The 17,270-nt window shown below is 36.4% G+C and overlaps 1 protein-coding gene across 8 annotated transcripts in view; it reads left to right on the top strand.

Annotated features, from left to right (window-relative positions):
* The window catches only part of cadpsa (Ca2+-dependent activator protein for secretion a), a 94,859-nt gene that overhangs the window by 66,912 nt on the left and 10,677 nt on the right, over positions 1–17,270 (top strand). For 3 of the 8 annotated variants that reach the window (XM_056734236.1, XM_056734235.1, XM_056734233.1), the window contains 9 exons: positions 2,143–2,299; positions 3,893–4,034; positions 7,347–7,502; positions 8,389–8,536; positions 8,991–9,005; positions 9,354–9,428; positions 10,188–10,271; positions 11,516–11,548; positions 13,119–13,226. In XM_056734236.1, coding sequence (XP_056590214.1) covers positions 2,143–2,299; positions 3,893–4,034; positions 7,347–7,502; positions 8,389–8,536; positions 8,991–9,005; positions 9,354–9,428; positions 10,188–10,271; positions 11,516–11,548; positions 13,119–13,226 — 918 coding nt within the window. Of the gene's footprint in view, positions 1–2,142; positions 2,300–3,892; positions 4,035–4,746; positions 5,581–7,346; positions 7,503–8,388; positions 8,537–8,990; positions 9,006–9,353; positions 9,429–10,187; positions 10,272–11,515; positions 11,549–13,118; positions 13,227–17,270 lie in introns of those variants that run through there. The other 5 variants (XM_056734237.1, XM_056734234.1, XM_056734239.1 and 2 more) reach the window with 3 other exon arrangements.

The raw sequence follows: 17,270 nt of genomic DNA, 5'->3' as shown, positions 1-17,270 counted from the left end.
ATTCTATTCTAACATGTTTTTGTTTACACTCCTGGGGCCAGGTTTACTAAAGCATTAAGAACGTTCAAACCCATTTGTAATAAATAACACAGACAGATATGGATGCATGGGTTGTTTGTGTTATTTTGTTTGGTAATCCAGCCATGTATCATGTCATTGAAATTGCATGTTCAAATATAAATATGTTTAAAAATGTAAGGTGTACATGCATAAAAATTGCATCAAATCTGGCCATTGGTGTTGAATGAATGTACAGATGCGGAGGCCATTTCAAATTTCACAAACAATTTTTCTAAATGTACAATTTATAGTTATGTGTTTAGGTAAAATTATCATTTTTATTTCATTCTGTAAACTACTAACAATATTTCTACCATATTTAAAAAATATTTTTCTATTTGCATTTATTTTCAGAAGATGAGAACTGGAGAAACAGGTCAAAATAACAGATACAAAAAAAAAAACTCAAATACTGAAAAGAAAACAAATATTATCTTTTAAGTAATACAACAGTCATATTGTACATTTATTTAGAAAAAGTATAAATATATTTTGTATTATATGTGATAACCTCAATTTTTATTGGTTTGCATGCGTCACATTGCTGTTGGATGACTTTGTGTCACTGCTGAGGTTTGATTTTTATAAAATTCAACACAGGACTGGCCACAGTACATCTAGAAATGCTGATTTCATGAAATTTTGAAATGGTCTCTTATTTTTTCACAGCTGTATATCATTTTTACTCCATCTGAGACAATTTCAGTTTGAAAAATAAAATCTGTGCAAATTATTAATATAATTATTCTAACCTCTTTTTAAACAAGATTCAATATCACTGAATTTTGCTGTACACTCATGAGTGACTTCTTGTGTCCATTTGCATCTTTAAAATAGCTATCGTGAAGCCTTTATAAAGATGAATTGCATCAAAATACATTCTAAATAACTCTCACTGTTTTTATTACTTGTTCGTTGGCTGGAAAAAAACGTTGGAAAGGGTAAAGAGGTATGTAGAGTCTAAAGCCCCCTCTCCATGTGCATGTCAAAAAGCTCCTGCACCATGGATGAAGGGATCTCCACCTTCTCCCTCAATTTCTCTCCCCGCCGACCCATCTCTGCCTGGACACCCCATCCTTCCCCTGGTCAGCTGTCCCTGTGGAGCGTTGAGCAAGTGGCTTGTGTTTCCACAAGCATATGAGGGGGACCAACGCTTCACCCCCAGAAGCAGTCCGCAACAAACCTCACAGAAAATGAGACTGGTCTCATTTTCGTCCTTGCGCAACCCCGTAAACTCTAAACTCTCCTCCGTCCCGTGTCCTCCAGTTTGGCCTGCTAGCTTCACTAACCAGCTCTGACTAGAAATATTTAAACCACATTTCTCTGTATGTTTAGACAGAAAGCAAAAGTGCTCTTCTGGTTTCAAACACACTGGTATGAGGTTTATTCGAGTGGTCAGTGACAACAGCATGCCTTTTAAAGGAAAGGACCCCATGAGCTACCTTTACTTTTCATTGGTCCAACATGTTTTGCTGGGTCATATGTACAGGCCAGATGTGCTAAACACAGCAGGGCAGTTGGATCAGCAGCAGTTGGATCAGCAGCAGTCATACAGATGTGTGTTAGAGTTGGTTATTTAAGGGAAACTATGTTGCTTATTGAGCTTGTGCTGCTGATCAATGCTGCTGCTGCATGCTGGGAATTTTTTCTGATTCCTATGCATGGACTTATAGAAACTCGCATCTGGAAAATGAAATAAATAAATACACACAGAAAAAAATCTGTGTGCGAGTATAGTTTAAATTAGAGTTCAGCTATTTGGTTTTAGAGGTAGTGGCATGGGAGTTTCACTGCATGTGATCAACACATGACACTCCACAGAGAAAGTAATTGTGAAAAATGACATTGATGAATTGATTTGCACATGCAACGAAACGTGCGTTTGTAAATCTCAAAACTGTGCGGGGTCCACAGAGACCACAGTGTGATCTTAATGAGGTGCTAAATTTACCAACCAACGCATAGATCGATCTGTGGACTGCCATACCATTTAATAAAAAAAATCTAGATGAACTATATCTTTGATTAAGCTTTTGATTTTCTCTTTTTCTGGATCTTGTGTTGCCTTTTTTCACTCTCCAGGCATTTGCTTGGTGGTCCGATCTGATGGTCGAACATGCCGAGACGTTCCTCTCTCTCTATGCTGTGGACATGGATGCAGCACTGGAGGTTCAACCCCCAGACAGCTGGGACAGCTTCCCCCTTTTTCAACTTCTCAACGACTTCCTGCGCATAGACTGTAAGCATTTTACAATCATCTTGTCTGTCTTGGACTGATGTGTATCACTGCTCTTGAGGCATTATTCTTCTTCTCATTATTATATCACACTGTATGTGACCCTGTCTGTGAAATTTGGGCTAAAGTCTCATAATCTAATAAAAGTTGTCATAGCTAAAAAATGACTAGAACAGGTGATATGTGTTTATCACTGTCATTGAAAAGGTATGGTAGATTTTAAGGAACCATACTCTAATTGTCATTCATTATACTGAAGCTGATTTTATTGATGCTAAGATTTATTGGTTTGAATCATTTTATTGTTCTTACTCAGTCAATATGAAAAAAATTATGATGAGATCTCACAGTATGTTCTTTTACATTTTGTGAAAAAAACAGCAAATCACAAAATGACTTCAGTTAGGCACGATCACATATATTCTTTATTGTTCTGAAGGATACTAAAGTGTAGGAAAAGTCTACATAATATTTGTAGAGAAATATATTGACCAAATTGAATAATTTATGAAATTTTGATAATCATCATTGCCATCATCTGGACATTGTATTGTCATTTTAAGATTTTAATGTTGCGATTTAATCATATTGAATGCAAACAATGTATACATTTCAACAAAGCAGGACCCTAACAGACCCTATACTGTAGTGTAGAATATGAGAGGCCAAATAATAGAAAGTGCAGGGAGGCAAACCATCACATTGAATATAAAGAGTTTGCTTAAGGCCATGTCACGTCTCTAATGAACTGAAGTCAATAGGGTGCTGTCCATGGTGCTAAAGCCACACTGCCATGAGCTTCAGTTGACTCATTATTCTATTGACTCAACAGCTTGACAGGTTGTTGACTTCTGGTAACCAAATCTTGATATTGGCATGCATAGCTAAAGGTAGAGATATATAGAAAAAAAAGTGAAAAATGAATAGCTGCTGAGAAAATGGACTGGACTGGAATGGCCACAATAGATCTAGAAATGCTGATTAAATTAAAATGTGGAATGATTTTTTTTCCTGTGGTTGTATATACATTAAATGGAGAGAGAGAGAGATAGCAAGACTCTCCTTACCACAACATAGACATCTATCACCATCCTGATTCTCCTAAACACAAGAGCACAAATACAAACAACAGCCTACAGCATGCACTACATCTGTGGAACAGGACTTTCAACATGGAAGGTCACTATTGTCCTCTGCCTGTAGCGCTAGGTTAGGCATGAAATAGCCAGACAGGCGCTAAAACAGAATCCATTCATGGTGCTAATGAGGTCTAAAACAGAGAAGCCTGGGAGTCCCCACAGCTCCGGCCACTCGCTTGCGGACAGACGCAGCCAAGTGTGCAACCACTGCCGCTCAAGTGGCTAATTGGAAGTGAGCAATCAGGGGAAGCAAACAAACACGGAACCTACTGTGTATCGACCTTGAGTACAGTAAGAGAGACTGGAGTGAGAGAGAAGCTGTGAATGCTCCTCTTAGTCATCACATGATAAAGCATTCTGGCCACTTTCATACTCATTGCTTAGTCGCACGCTTTCTGTGTTACTACAGAGTTCACAGCGTTTGTTGACAGTTCTCTTTCCCACTCTGCTTTTGCAGATAATCTGTGTAACGGGAAGTTCCACAAGCATCTTCAAGACCTTTTTGCGCCTCTGGTTGTGAGGTACGTGGATCTTATGGAGTCCTCCATAGCTCAGTCCATACATAGAGGATTTGAACGAGAGTCTTGGGAACCTGTCAAGTAAGAACTTGATTTATCACTTTATATTGAGTTTTGGGATGTGTAATGGGATTATTGTGATTTGTTTGGGGGAGATGTCGATTTTTCTCTTGATCTGTTGGTTAAAGGGATTGTTTCCCCCAGAAATAAAAATTCACAATTTATGACTTTCTTCTGCGGAACACAAAAGAAGATATTTTGAACAATGTCGGAAACTGAACAACAGCGCGATCCATTGACTTGCATTGGTTTTGTGTCCAAACAATAGAAGTGAATGTGTACCGGTCACAAACATACTTCAAAATATCTTCCTTTGTGTTCTAAAGGTTTGAAATGACAAGAGAAATGACACGTTTAATATATCCGTACCGTATGAAGAGGATATATAAAAATCTGCTTTTGTTATTTCAGTCTGTAGTCTGTAACTAGCTCTAATCTCTTTCCTGTCCTTCGTTCTTGTTATACTCTTATATAAATTTTCATTCCCATCCAAGTCACTTTGATAGAAAGTGTGTGACTTATAAAAAACTAACACCATTATCAAATCTACGCTTTAGAAAAACACGTGCTTGTGTTTTCCTCTCATTTGCACTTTTTTCAAAGGCCATCTCTGAATTAATTCCTCATACTGCACTTTTAACAAACATATAAAGTTATTTTGGCCTTAGTCACCTTTTGCTTTGTTCTGTTATCTTCATCACCATTCTGTCCTGTGTTTTTTTCCTTTCCACAGGAGTTTAACAAGTAGTCTGCCCAGTGTCAACCTACCAAATGTGAATCTACAAATGCCCAAAGTCCCAAATCTGCCAGTGTCAGTTAATCTGCCACCAATGCAAATGCCTAGCTTTTCCACCCCCAACTGGATCCCGGGTTTATCTGATACAGAGTGTGTACTGAATCTGTGCTGGATTTTAATACATGCATGAATGGCCTTAGCTCAAACATACCTGGTTAAATTCACATTGGGATTTTCTCCAAATTAATTGCATACAGTTTATAAACAGATTTACACTAAATCTCGTTCTTTTATTGATTTACTCTGTTTTGGTTCATTGTGATGTGTTATAATGCACGTCAGGGACAACAAACAGATGCCTCAACAGTCTGCCATAAATAAACAGATGCTTTACAAGTGTCCAATTTCCTATAGGTTTACACATTTTTACTTTTTATATTTTTTTACCAGCAGGTGCAGGACACTGTCATTTATTTATGTAAGTGAAGATAAAGTAAACCGTGACATATTATACACAAAATTCTTCATACAGTTGACTATCAGTCAATCTGATATATATATAACTGATTTACAACACATACTGAACAATATTTAGCTGTGCTTGGTAATTATTTGCCTCTTATAAATTGTTTTCAGTTGGCAGGGAGCGTTTTTGCGAACTGCTTATGCACACCCAGCGTTTTTGTCCTTCTGCTGTGCCTCGCGTTTTTGACGGGGCGCTCGGAGCGCCTGAAGTTGAAAAACAAATTAACTCCGAGCAGAAAAGCGGTAGATGTCATGCGTCCTTTTTCCATTGTCCAATCGAATTAATAGAGAGGCGGGGCTTCCGTTGTGGTGACAGAACTTTACAGTTGCTTGAAATGTCCGGAGACTGCAGTGATGTAGGAGAAACTTGTGATGGTTAACCGAGCAAGATCAGAGCGAGCACCTTCTGCATCTACCTGTTTTAAAGTTTCAGCTAATATGACAGCAACTAGAGAGCTTGAGCTATAATCCTTGACTGACAGTACAGCTGTTTCGGTTGTTGAGTAGCGACATAAAAAAATGCTGCATGCCAAAAAAGGAGCACGGCTTTCTAACATAAAAAGTGCGTTCTATGTGATTGCCCCCTAATTGTGTACTTAAATTTAACAGTTGATAGCTATTCAACCTAATCCAATACATACCTTTCTATCAAAGTTATCTGATTTGTTCTTATACAGTTTAACTATAAATTCTTGTCATATTTTGTTACCATTTTCTAAACTACAGCGAATAAACGGTGATAATATGAGAAATGTTGAAGGTGTCTGAATAAATTTTGGCTTGACGTGACCCATGCGTCTAAGTTATCATTACTTAAAGGAAGATCTGATCACATTATAGCACTCAATTGTACAAAATTACAAACTTATTTCAAGTACTTTACTTTTTTCTGAAAAATTCGGATTATGAATTCATAATCTGTGGGTGTGGGTGTTGTCATAGGTGAGCCGAGGGATTTTTGGCTTATATTTAGACATGGTAATTGAAAAACGATTCTCTACATCACAAACACGCGCACACAAGAAAACACTTGCTGTGTAACACTTTGTGCATGTGTAAGGTGGCAGGTAAACACAAGAGGTTGCCAGATCCACAGACCTCTATTTCCTCTCAGAAATTGTGTTTATAACATATTTCAGTATGTCACTGCTAAGGCCACAGCATGGAAATGTAAAATATTTGTAACCCAGAGCATGGAAGGGGTTGAAAGATACAAACAGCACTACATAGATATCAATTTTTTTAATATTTTAAAATCTAGACATCTAAAGTGTGTAATATCTCAACCAAATAAAATGGCAAGAAAAATGTAACTGCCCTTAACTCACTCCATTGTCATATTCAACCTATTTTGGCATTCAAAAAAACGATTGCATTGCTGTTGATGCTGATTAAATCATTGGATGTGTCATCTAGAGTCATTCAATTGATAAAATCTGGTATCTTTCCAACATCTTCATCCTTTCCCTATTTATCAGAATAGAAGAAGAGACAGGTGTAAAATGTAGTTGTATCTAGTGTTGTATTTAATGGCTATGGGCTCCTAGACTAGAAGCTTGGGGTGTACCATCTCTTGAGAAATACTGTAGGGTGTAGTAGATGGGAATATATAGATCATCCCGGCCCTACTTTTGTCCTTTCCTGTTTTTCCTAATTTTACAGTTTTTACCGTTTCTCCTCATCATCATGCAACCTTTACCCGGGATCCTATGATCATTTAACCTTAATGTAAATTATTGGACCCCTCCTGCACTCAAATATCCCAACAAAGCCTAACTGGGTATCATTTAGCTTTTATAGGTTAAACTGTTTATTTTGACCACAGATCGATCAGTAATTTGAAGCCACCATGGCTTTGCATCTACTGAGCAACGATCGTGGTAAAAATAACTCAATCAAATGTCATCCTGAAGTGTGAAGTGAACCCAGGTGTCATATCCTGAAACATATCCATACCTTCTGTCCTGCCCCTAGATATTTCTGTCCTCTCGTGGAGCTTCTCCTCCCCGACATGCTCCAAAGACAACAATAACTAACTGTATATACTTCACCTCCTCTGCACGTGTTTACAGTAATGGTTCAGGTACCTCCGAAGATTTGTTTTGGAAGCTGGATGCTCTACAGACGTTCATCAAAGACCTGCACTGGCCGGAAGAAGAGTTCGCAAAGCACCTGGAGAGTCGACTCAAACTCATGTCTAGTGACATGATTGAGTCCTGTGTGAAACGGTGAGACATTGGCAAGCGTTAATAAATCACATGGTAAATGCATCAAGCATCAAACACAAATGTTATGAATTGAAGTTTTAATTGATTTATAAATTTGTATCATTTTATTCGTTAAAAAACGACATGAAATAATTGTTTGTATCTTTCAACTGAGTTATTAACAGTAAAGCAAGAAGCTAAGAATTACATTTATATTCATATTAATATTTTCTGATTTATCTAAAATTGTGATATTTATAAAAAAACATATTTTTGCCTACCTAATTGCTCATGATATAACTCCACATCCATCATTAAAATAAATAAGATCCTACCGTATTGTTTTTCCCCATGTACAAAGTAAGACCATATTTGACAAATGTGTTGGCCTTTCCATTTCTCTTACAAAATAAAGGGCTAGCAGACTTTGTGTCCTTGCCCACATCTGTAATCCTACTACTTAGTGTTGTTCGAATGTCAAGCAAGATGTCTTGTAGCTTAGCAGCATTCCTCTAGTTGCTCTCGAGGCATGATGAAGTCTTTGTGTGCTTGGTGTGAATGAAGTGGGTTGCTGTAACAAGACTTGATTTGAAGTGCTTTGAGAAACTGTAGTAAGTAATGTCATGGTAATTTGTTGATTCAGAAGATGATCTGGCTTAACAAATTAAATAATGAACTGCTTTTCCATTCACACTTCAATCCACACAATGAACGTCTGATGGAAATTGTGACTAAATGGCTACATATAACAATATGGTCATTCCCAGATGTTACTTAAACCTCTAGGATCGTTCGAATTTTCGAATTTTTGTTTTGTTTCGTTATTGAATGACAATTGACAGTCATGCTCAATTCTCAGGTACCAAAGAGAAACCAATTACAGAGTTATATCATTTTTATTTCTCAGAACAAGAATAGCCTTTGAATTGAAGTTACAGAAGAGTCCTCGCACCACAGACTTTCGTGTCCCTCAGTCTATATGCACCATGTTCAATGTCATGGTGGATGCCAAAGCCCAGTCTGCCAAACTATGCGCCATGGAGCTCAGCCAAGAGGTAAAGAACACCATTTCTCTTTCTGCTACACCCATCTCATGTTCTAAATCTTCTGTCTCTTAACCATCAGTGCAAATGCACACTTTCTCTTCCACAATTTCCAATATTAAACATCCTCATAATGTGCTTATCTATTCTGTAATCTCTATGGAAATGCATGAATTCATCTTTTGGACCAATGTACAGTATATGCATTATGTATATATGAACCGAAGCTATATTTGTAAGCATATATATGCATTGTATATATTTGCAAATCCGTTTTTATATGCACAAAGTATTATGTAGCTGAATGATTCACTAGCATGGCAATTTTCCATTGTTTCTGAATTTTTATTTACTTTGACTCTGTTCTGGAATGAAACATTCTCTTTTTTCTCTCTTTTGCTCTCTAATTGTTACTGTCACCTCTGCTGTATCTTTCTTTTCATCCTTTATCTCAATCTTGTGAAAGTTTGTTAAAGAATGGGTAAGTGTGGCTAACAATTCAATTGAATTCTCACCCTTATGTCCCAAAGGTATAATTAACAATCCTAGCAGTTTTTCCCAGTCCTCTGACACTTAAATTGTTTTGATTATATTACCATATGTGATAGCTGCTCCTGAATATACATGTGCTAGAAGTGAGACATTTCATATCCGTAGCATCTTGAGACAGGTAATGATCAGAACTGAATTAATTACCCATCCGCCTTTACGAGAGACAAAGAGATTTCAGTTTGCGCAGTTTATCCCAGGTGAAAACCCCCAAACAGATGAGAGAGACAGAGAAAAACAGAATACTGTAGTTTTTACTGATTATGTTTCTATTTTACAGAGACAATATCACTCGCAAATTGACAATCTCATTGAGGAGACGGTGAAAGAAATGACAACTTTACTTGTGGCAAAGGTAGCGCTTCCAGTTAATGAATATTCTCAATTTATGTCTTTATGCTTGGATGTCATTGCCTCTTCAGGCTATGGTTCAGAAAAGTAAAATTAGACTTTGCAAGTGATTCTATTTTAATGTGCATTCAATCTTCATTCATGTTTATATCTCTCAGCTCTCCTTTATGCATGTGTACATTTTAATAAGGATATGATGTGTGGAGTCATATTGACCCCACACGTGTTGTAATATGATAAATTGCTAAAATTGTAATTGATATTTGCTTTATTACCCACACTTTACCTACATAATATTTATAATAGAATATTAAATAGAATTACAACAAAACATAAGATTTTGATTAGTATTTTATGAGGGCCATTTTATTTGACTTCTGAGTTCTCTGAATTAAGTTCCTGCAGAAAGCACAAATGTTGTTGATTCTCATAGAGGCTTCAAATTCTTTAAAAAAACAAAACAAACAAAAATAAAACCACACACCATTAATGCCCTAGTTCCTGATGCAATTACTGAAAACATAACTTTTATGTTCATTTTGTTATATATATGTTATTATCATAGAATCATCATATAATACGATCTTTATATTATTCGGAAGATGTCAAAGTTGCTTTGGGGTCAATTTGACATAATTGGAGGGTTGTGCTTAAATTTGAAATGTTCAAAGGTTGTCGTTACTATTGTTTTACAAGCTCATGAAATGCTTTCATTCAAGGAGTATTGTGTATTTTTATTGTTTATTTATTTGGTGTGTTACAGTTTGTTGTAATCCTAGAGAGCGTTTTGGCCAAATTGTCACGTTACGATGAGGGCACGCTGTTTTCGTCCTTCCTGTCATTTACAGTAAGAATAATTCTGTCTTCAGTTGGTTTTACTCAGTGCTTAATTTGTCAATTCTGAGCTGCCGGAATAAGGGGGCGTGGCAGATCCGGCCAGTTAGTGGGGTGAGGAGAAGTAACGGAATGTGCAATCTTTGAGGGGTTTTCTATTCAACATATTGAGATGTTTTGAAAATGCGCATAAACCTAAATGGAAATGGACATGCGAAGGTGATGGAAACAGTTTATTGTCATAATAATGATGTTGTATATATTTGTTCATGTAAAGAAAACACAGCCCTCAACATTTGTGTAGAATTTGTAAGTTTAACGTTGATTTAGTACAACGTTAGGCTTATTAAGATAATCATCAGTTTTTCTGCGTCTCTTCGCAGCTTTTGTCCAACAACACAAATATCTCTCTCTGAAGTATCAATCAAGAAAAGTTCCCTTCAGTATATAAAGAAAAAATGCGAAGCAAATAAAAATACGTGGAATATATGACAATTAACAGATTAACAAAACGAAAGGGAAAAAATTGTGACAAAACTATGCTGCTGAGTTTGGTTCAGTTTGTGAGGCGCAGAGCTCCACAAATAAGTTTACATTAAAGGAAAGGAGATGACAGATGCGCATTCTGTAAGTTTTCTACATTTTTCTAAATAAAATAGTTATTGCCATTATCATTATTATACGTGCTTTTTAATTTAATATATGCACGCAACAGGTCAGCCCAAACATTTTCCATTAGTGCTTTAGGAGCGGGATCTGCCGAGTGAGGTGCCGGCTTATTCCGGCACAAATTAAGCCCTTGTTTTACTGAAAAACAGCCAAGCTTTTATTGAAAATGTTTTACCTATACTTTTTTAACTTGGTAAAAAGGTGCTCTCTTTTGAAAATAATATTTTACATTTACAATTATTTGTACGCAGGGCTGGGTTTAGATTTTTCTTGGGCCCCTCCAAAAATATCCAGCTGACAATTAAAATAATGAAATACTAGTGAAATAATAATATGTCATAGTATTGTATGACATATTAAAAAAACATATTATATAATTATCTGTCAATTTAATCACATTAAAATAATGCATCCAATGAACTATGATTATATTTCTGTCAAACCAGAATATATGAATGCCTCCCCCCCAGTCGAGCCAGACTTGTACCGTGCCTGATTGTATTGTACATTCATATATTCAATTGTATTGTGATTGTGTACTTTTGTTTTCTGCCTTCAAATGTCAATTTATTATTAATATATTTATAGGTAAAAGCTGCTTCAAAATATGTGGATGTACCTGTAAGTAGCACTGTTATCTTTTATCAGTTTATTAATCAATTATCAAGCTCATATTCATGCATTGTTTATCTGTTTTACTAGCCATAGATCTGTCGCACATTTATGTATTCAATTTAGAAATCATATTTTTACACTTTTTTTTCATTACATGGTTTTAAAATAAGGCTAATATCTGCTGTGGCCTGCTGTGCAGATGGTCATCTGTTAGCCCCAAATGGCCATTCATATGTATGTGGGAGAGAGCTGTGTATTGGGCTCTGAACCCCCGTCAGCAGACAGTGTGATGTGTGTGTTGTGCAACAAAAGAACGTTGTGAGGATGCCACAAGGTCCAATTCGTTTCATGTTGCATTCAGCTTCACATCACTGAGTTTCCTTAACTGCCAACACATTCGGTCACAACGTGAGGCTTTTTCATTTAAACCCCTGTCATGAAGAATAGAATCTTCTCTCTCGCTCTCTCTCTAACACGTGGTCTGTGGGTCAGAGATCTTGTGTTTCCATGGTAATTGTTTGCTTAATAATAAAATGACGTCTGAAATACTTGCTCATTTGCACCCTCTAAAAGAAACACAGACGTGCGAAATAAGTTCAATTTACAGTGTCTGACAATTACCAATTCAGATGACCCTTAGATGCCCGCTGGCACGGGATGTGTTTAATTCCGCATTCAGGCCGAGCAGGGGGCCAAAACACTCCAAATTATTTTGTTCTGGGTTCATGTTACTTTTGCTGTTTCATTTGCTTTGTTCCCCTTCCCGGTCTGTTCATTTTAGACCAGAGAGTGACAGCTCATTTTACAAGACTCACATTTTGATCGAAAAGAAAAAAGGATACGCTTTTTAGCTGCTTTGACTCGTGTCAGGTGAAATGTTATTTGCTAAACTACTAGAAAGCTGGTTATTGACATGACAGCCGCTTTCTGCTTTAAAATGTGAAAAGAAAATAACAATTATCATGAGTGTTAGATTGGTAAGACATTACTTGCTTTAATTCGACATTTTTTTATGACCACATCTCTATTTCACAAAGTTTTTTTAAAGCATGGTAGGCAAAGGCTGTTATTTTATTTATTAATATCAAATCCTAATGTCTATTTCAAACTGTGCATGTAAGCGACAGCTATTCCAGCAGACTTCAGTATTGCATTTAAACATTTTACATATAAGCATTTAGCAGATGCTTATATTCAGAGCAAATTACATAAATGAGGAGAACAAGCCATTCATTTGATGCTCTATACAAAAAAACTTTAAAGGGATAGTTCACCCAAAAATGAAAATTCTATCATTATTTACACTCCCTCTTGTCATTTCAAACCTGTATGATTTTCTTCTGCAAAACAAAACAAAATATTTTGAAGAATGTTGGTAACCGAACAATGGTGGTACCAACAATGCAAGTGGAATATTAATTTGAAGGTTATATTACATTTTTCGTTTTATGCAATAAAAAATAAAAGTTTTTATGTTGTATAAATGCATAATATTCAAAGTACTAATAATTGATTGCTTATCTTAATATTGAACTTTTTAATCATTTCTTCCTCCCTCTCTTTTCATTATCTGCAGAAACCAGGGATGGATGTTGCAGACAGCTATGTGACATTTGTTCGCCATTCTCAGGATATCTTGAGGGATAAGGTCAATGAGGAGATGTATACAGAAAGGTTATTTGATGTAAGTAATTGCTCGTCTTCTCCCTCTGTGAAGGGGGAGGCCCTCCAAAATGTGACATAACAGCCGGCTAGGAGGGATAAGTCACATTTTGGGATCTGCCTCTTATTTTCTCTCTTTCTCTGGTTCTTAAATTCTTTTCTTCCTGTTTCTTTGTCTCTACCTTGTAATCTCTCTCTGTTTCTCTTGCACTGTTTTTCTGGCTTAACCCTCTCCTCTCTGGTTTGCAGTGCTATGTGTGTTCTGGCTTTAATTTCCCCTTGGCTATGCTTGTCATTTCTAAACGTACGTAAAATTCTGAAGGAGGATTATCTTAAGATGTGTTCTCACACAAAGGGACATGCAGAACTGACTGAAAGGAACAGTTCACCCAAAAATTAAAATTCTGTTTTCGTTTACACAACCTCAAGTTGTTTCAAACCTGCATAAATCGTGTTGTTGTTTGAAAGAATGCTTAGATCCAAACAATTTTTGGCAACCATTCACTGCAATAGAAGAACAATTTTCTTTATAATTTTCTTTGTTCCTTTAAACATAAAAATAATATTTTTAAGAATTTAGGAAAGCAAAGTTCTGGGCACTTTTGACAACCTTTGTCATTTGTCCTACTATGCTAGTCAATAGTGGCCAAGAACTGTTAGGTTACAAGCATTCTTCCAAATATCTTTCTCTGTTTTCATTAGAACAAAGATATTTAAACAGAGGGTGAGTAAATGATGACAGCTTTTTTATTTTGGGGTAAACTGTCCCTTGTAGTAGTTATTGCCATCTGCAACACACATGCATGTAAGGTAGACATACAAGCATGTGAGATATAAATACAAAGTCCAAAATAACTTTTTGCCAGCACAAATGTAACAAGATTTCCTAGATAATCTTTATTAATCATTTAATTTGTTTATTTGAGATGTTTTTAGGCATCCTATACGAACTTCTCATAATGGTAACTATTTAGCTGAGGTAAATAAAAAGATAGGTGCACGTGACATCATTAAATAAGTGACATACGCACCTGTTAGAATATGATTTTTACAGTCGGATTAAAAAGATGTATTGCGTTCCTAGCTGGACTTTTATTTACAAACTTTTATTTACTCACCAAAGTCACCAAAGTTTTCATTTTTGACAGTGAATATAAATATGCAGTAAGAAAGGATTCATTTATTTAGGATATCTTGCATTCAGAAAAATAGAAAAGCAAAACAGAAATGAGACCAATTGGATACACTAAAACAGATATTGGAAAGGATTTCATCTTGTTCATTTGAGCTGATAGTCGGGGCGGGGGGGTGTGACAAAGACAACTGGCCTATTTCCGGAGCAAATCTCCCACTAAGGAGATCCAAATAGAGAGAAGCCCTCCAAACCTTGAGCTTATTGTAATAAAGGCTTAAAGAAAAGAATGAGGAAAACACTGGAGAAAAGAAAGAAGGGTTAAATAAGAAACAGTGAAGGGGAGGGACACAGCGGAGAACACTGTCTTAAGGGATGGCCAGAGCCATCATGTTGGTTATAATCCTTTGACCAGTTTGTTAAGTGTGCGTAGTGGGAGAGGTCTGTTTGCATTGTGTGGCTGAAGACTTGTGCTTATATTCAGAAAGAAAGCCGGAATAGGAGTGCTGATCTGGAATCAGGTTTCCTGTCTGTTTGTTTCTTTCAAACTCACGAAAAACTGATCTGAACACAGCGCTCCCATTCTGAATTCTTTTTGAATATGGCTCCTCGTGTCATATGTCTTAAAGTCAAGTAAGAGTCCTGATCTTGATTCAGTGTTGACTTTCATACCTTGTCATTTACTGGAGAGTGAAAACTGACCCACGATCAGTAGTCTTACTATGAGATGCTTTAAACATATGAACTGTGGTATGTGAGTTTTTCTGAGAAAGCTCTGAGCTACAGACTGTAAAGTCTATAGTGCTTTAATCCGCTGTCTTTGCTGTATGTCATCTTGTACTGATAACATTTTTCTGTTATTTCCTTCGACTTGCAATGCCTAACTATCTTTCTCCCCTCTTTAAGGATGCCTGAAAATATTCTGTTCTTCTTTTCTTGTCTTGTTTGCTCGGAATGAGATGTTGCTTATTTTCAGCTGTTCTGTGCATTTGCTTTTGTTTACCCCATTGCAAAAATTAAATTTCTTCTTACCTTGAGCATCCTTTTTCATGTCATTTCACCATTTCCTTATTTTTCCACATCCTTTCTTGCTCTCTCTCTCTCTCTCTCTCTCTCTCTCTCTCTCTCTCCCTCCCTCCCTCACTCTCTCTCTCTTCGCCCAAACCAAAATGAAACTTATCCTTCCTGTCAAGTTGTTCTTTGTCACATTATGCCAAGTGGCGTGATTCAGAGTCAAATAATCTTCCTTTGTACATCTACTAGCATGGCCCGTGTCCTCAGAGACTTCGCTCCTACATGCACTTACACGCATCCATCCACATCCAACTCTTCACCTCCCAAACCTCTCACTTCTCCCACCCAACCACCATCAACCCCAGATGGGCACGCATGGCACATCTCTCCCCTCTCTATCCTCTGAAGTGGTCGGGCCTCTGTAGAGCGTTTCCACCATGCAGTTGAAAAAGACAACATGTGTACATGCATACACACATGCACGCTCTCTCTTTCTCTCTCTCTGTCTCACGCAAACAAGCACACAAACACTCACGTTGATTCTAACTGTTATGCTAAACAGCCACTCAAATAGCACCACTCTTTATCAGGGGCTCCAGGCAACCTGCTCGAATGTTTTCTTGTTACTTTATCATTTCACTTGTTAAAGATGTCATAACATCCTTCACAATGAGCCATAACACCATGTGCTGTTGTTTTAAACCCGCTATATGCGCTCGAATTGAAACGGTACTTAGGCTTTTCTTATTTACAAGACATACTGAAGATCGATTATAAAAGAACAATTACATGGGTTTAAAAGAACAGCAGTCCCCCTTTTCCATGTTTGTTTACTTTATCCATTTTTCTTGATTTGAGACATAAATGATACAAGGAAACATAGAATATGAGTATAAAAGTTTTTAATATAGACTATATTTTATTTAAAAACAGATTTGTTAACCATGGGCAGTGATGAACTTTAACCTAAACTCATTGCTGTTTATTAGTAAATTATATATTGATAATATTTATTAGTTGTTTTTGTTAAAGAGTCACTGGATCTTGATATTGGCTTATAGCAGCAGCTCTAACACTGGCACTAAGAGTTAAAATATACAGTTTTTGACCTTATTTTTCAAATATAGATTTTTTTACTCATAACTTATGAAAGTGGCATTGTCTTGTCAATGCATGGATCTATTTGTTGTGGTATCTGATGCCTCTGTTGGTGCGGTATTTGAATCCGCTAAAATGGTTTTAGTTTTTTTGGCTCGAGTAATTGAAACGTTCTTGATGGCCTCCTCCCCCTTTTCAACTCTTTATAATTTTTAGATTGTTTTAAGTAATCCTCTTTGAAATGATCTGTTTGGTGGATGTAGTATAATTGCTTGGTGATTCTTGGCCGGTTGTCATATTGAAGTATATGTGGCCCACGCTAAGCTTGGGTTAATTGGGGTCAAGGATGCTGATTTCTCATAAACAGAGATGGCACATTGGCCAGAATAAGATGATTATACGTGCTGTTTGACTCGTTCAAAATATGGCTTTCATAACAGTGTTTTATAATACAGACAAACTCACCATATGGGAACAGATAATAAAAATGAAAACAGATAAAAATGATTCTCAATCTTAAACCATGCATAAAAAAATGAAGATAGTATAATACTAGTCATTTTTAGAAGCTTGTTTACGATTTGCTTAATATATATTTATTTGATATACTAAGCAAAACATTTTTTTTATTATTTTAATATGATATTTAATACAGGCTTTTACTTACTACTTATTTTATAATAATTTACTTATTATAGACTAATTAAATATAATTAATAGAGATGCACTCTGGAAAAAATTGTCCGTAGGGTGTGAGTGCGTGAGTGAATGAGTGAGTGTGTGTGCCCTGCGATGGGTTGGCACTCCATCCAGGCTGTATCC

The sequence above is a fragment of the Triplophysa dalaica genome, chromosome 21 (genome assembly GCF_015846415.1).
Source record: "Triplophysa dalaica isolate WHDGS20190420 chromosome 21, ASM1584641v1, whole genome shotgun sequence".
Lineage (NCBI taxonomy): Eukaryota > Metazoa > Chordata > Actinopteri > Cypriniformes > Nemacheilidae > Triplophysa > Triplophysa dalaica.
This window is presented reverse-complemented; position numbering and strand designations above follow the sequence as displayed.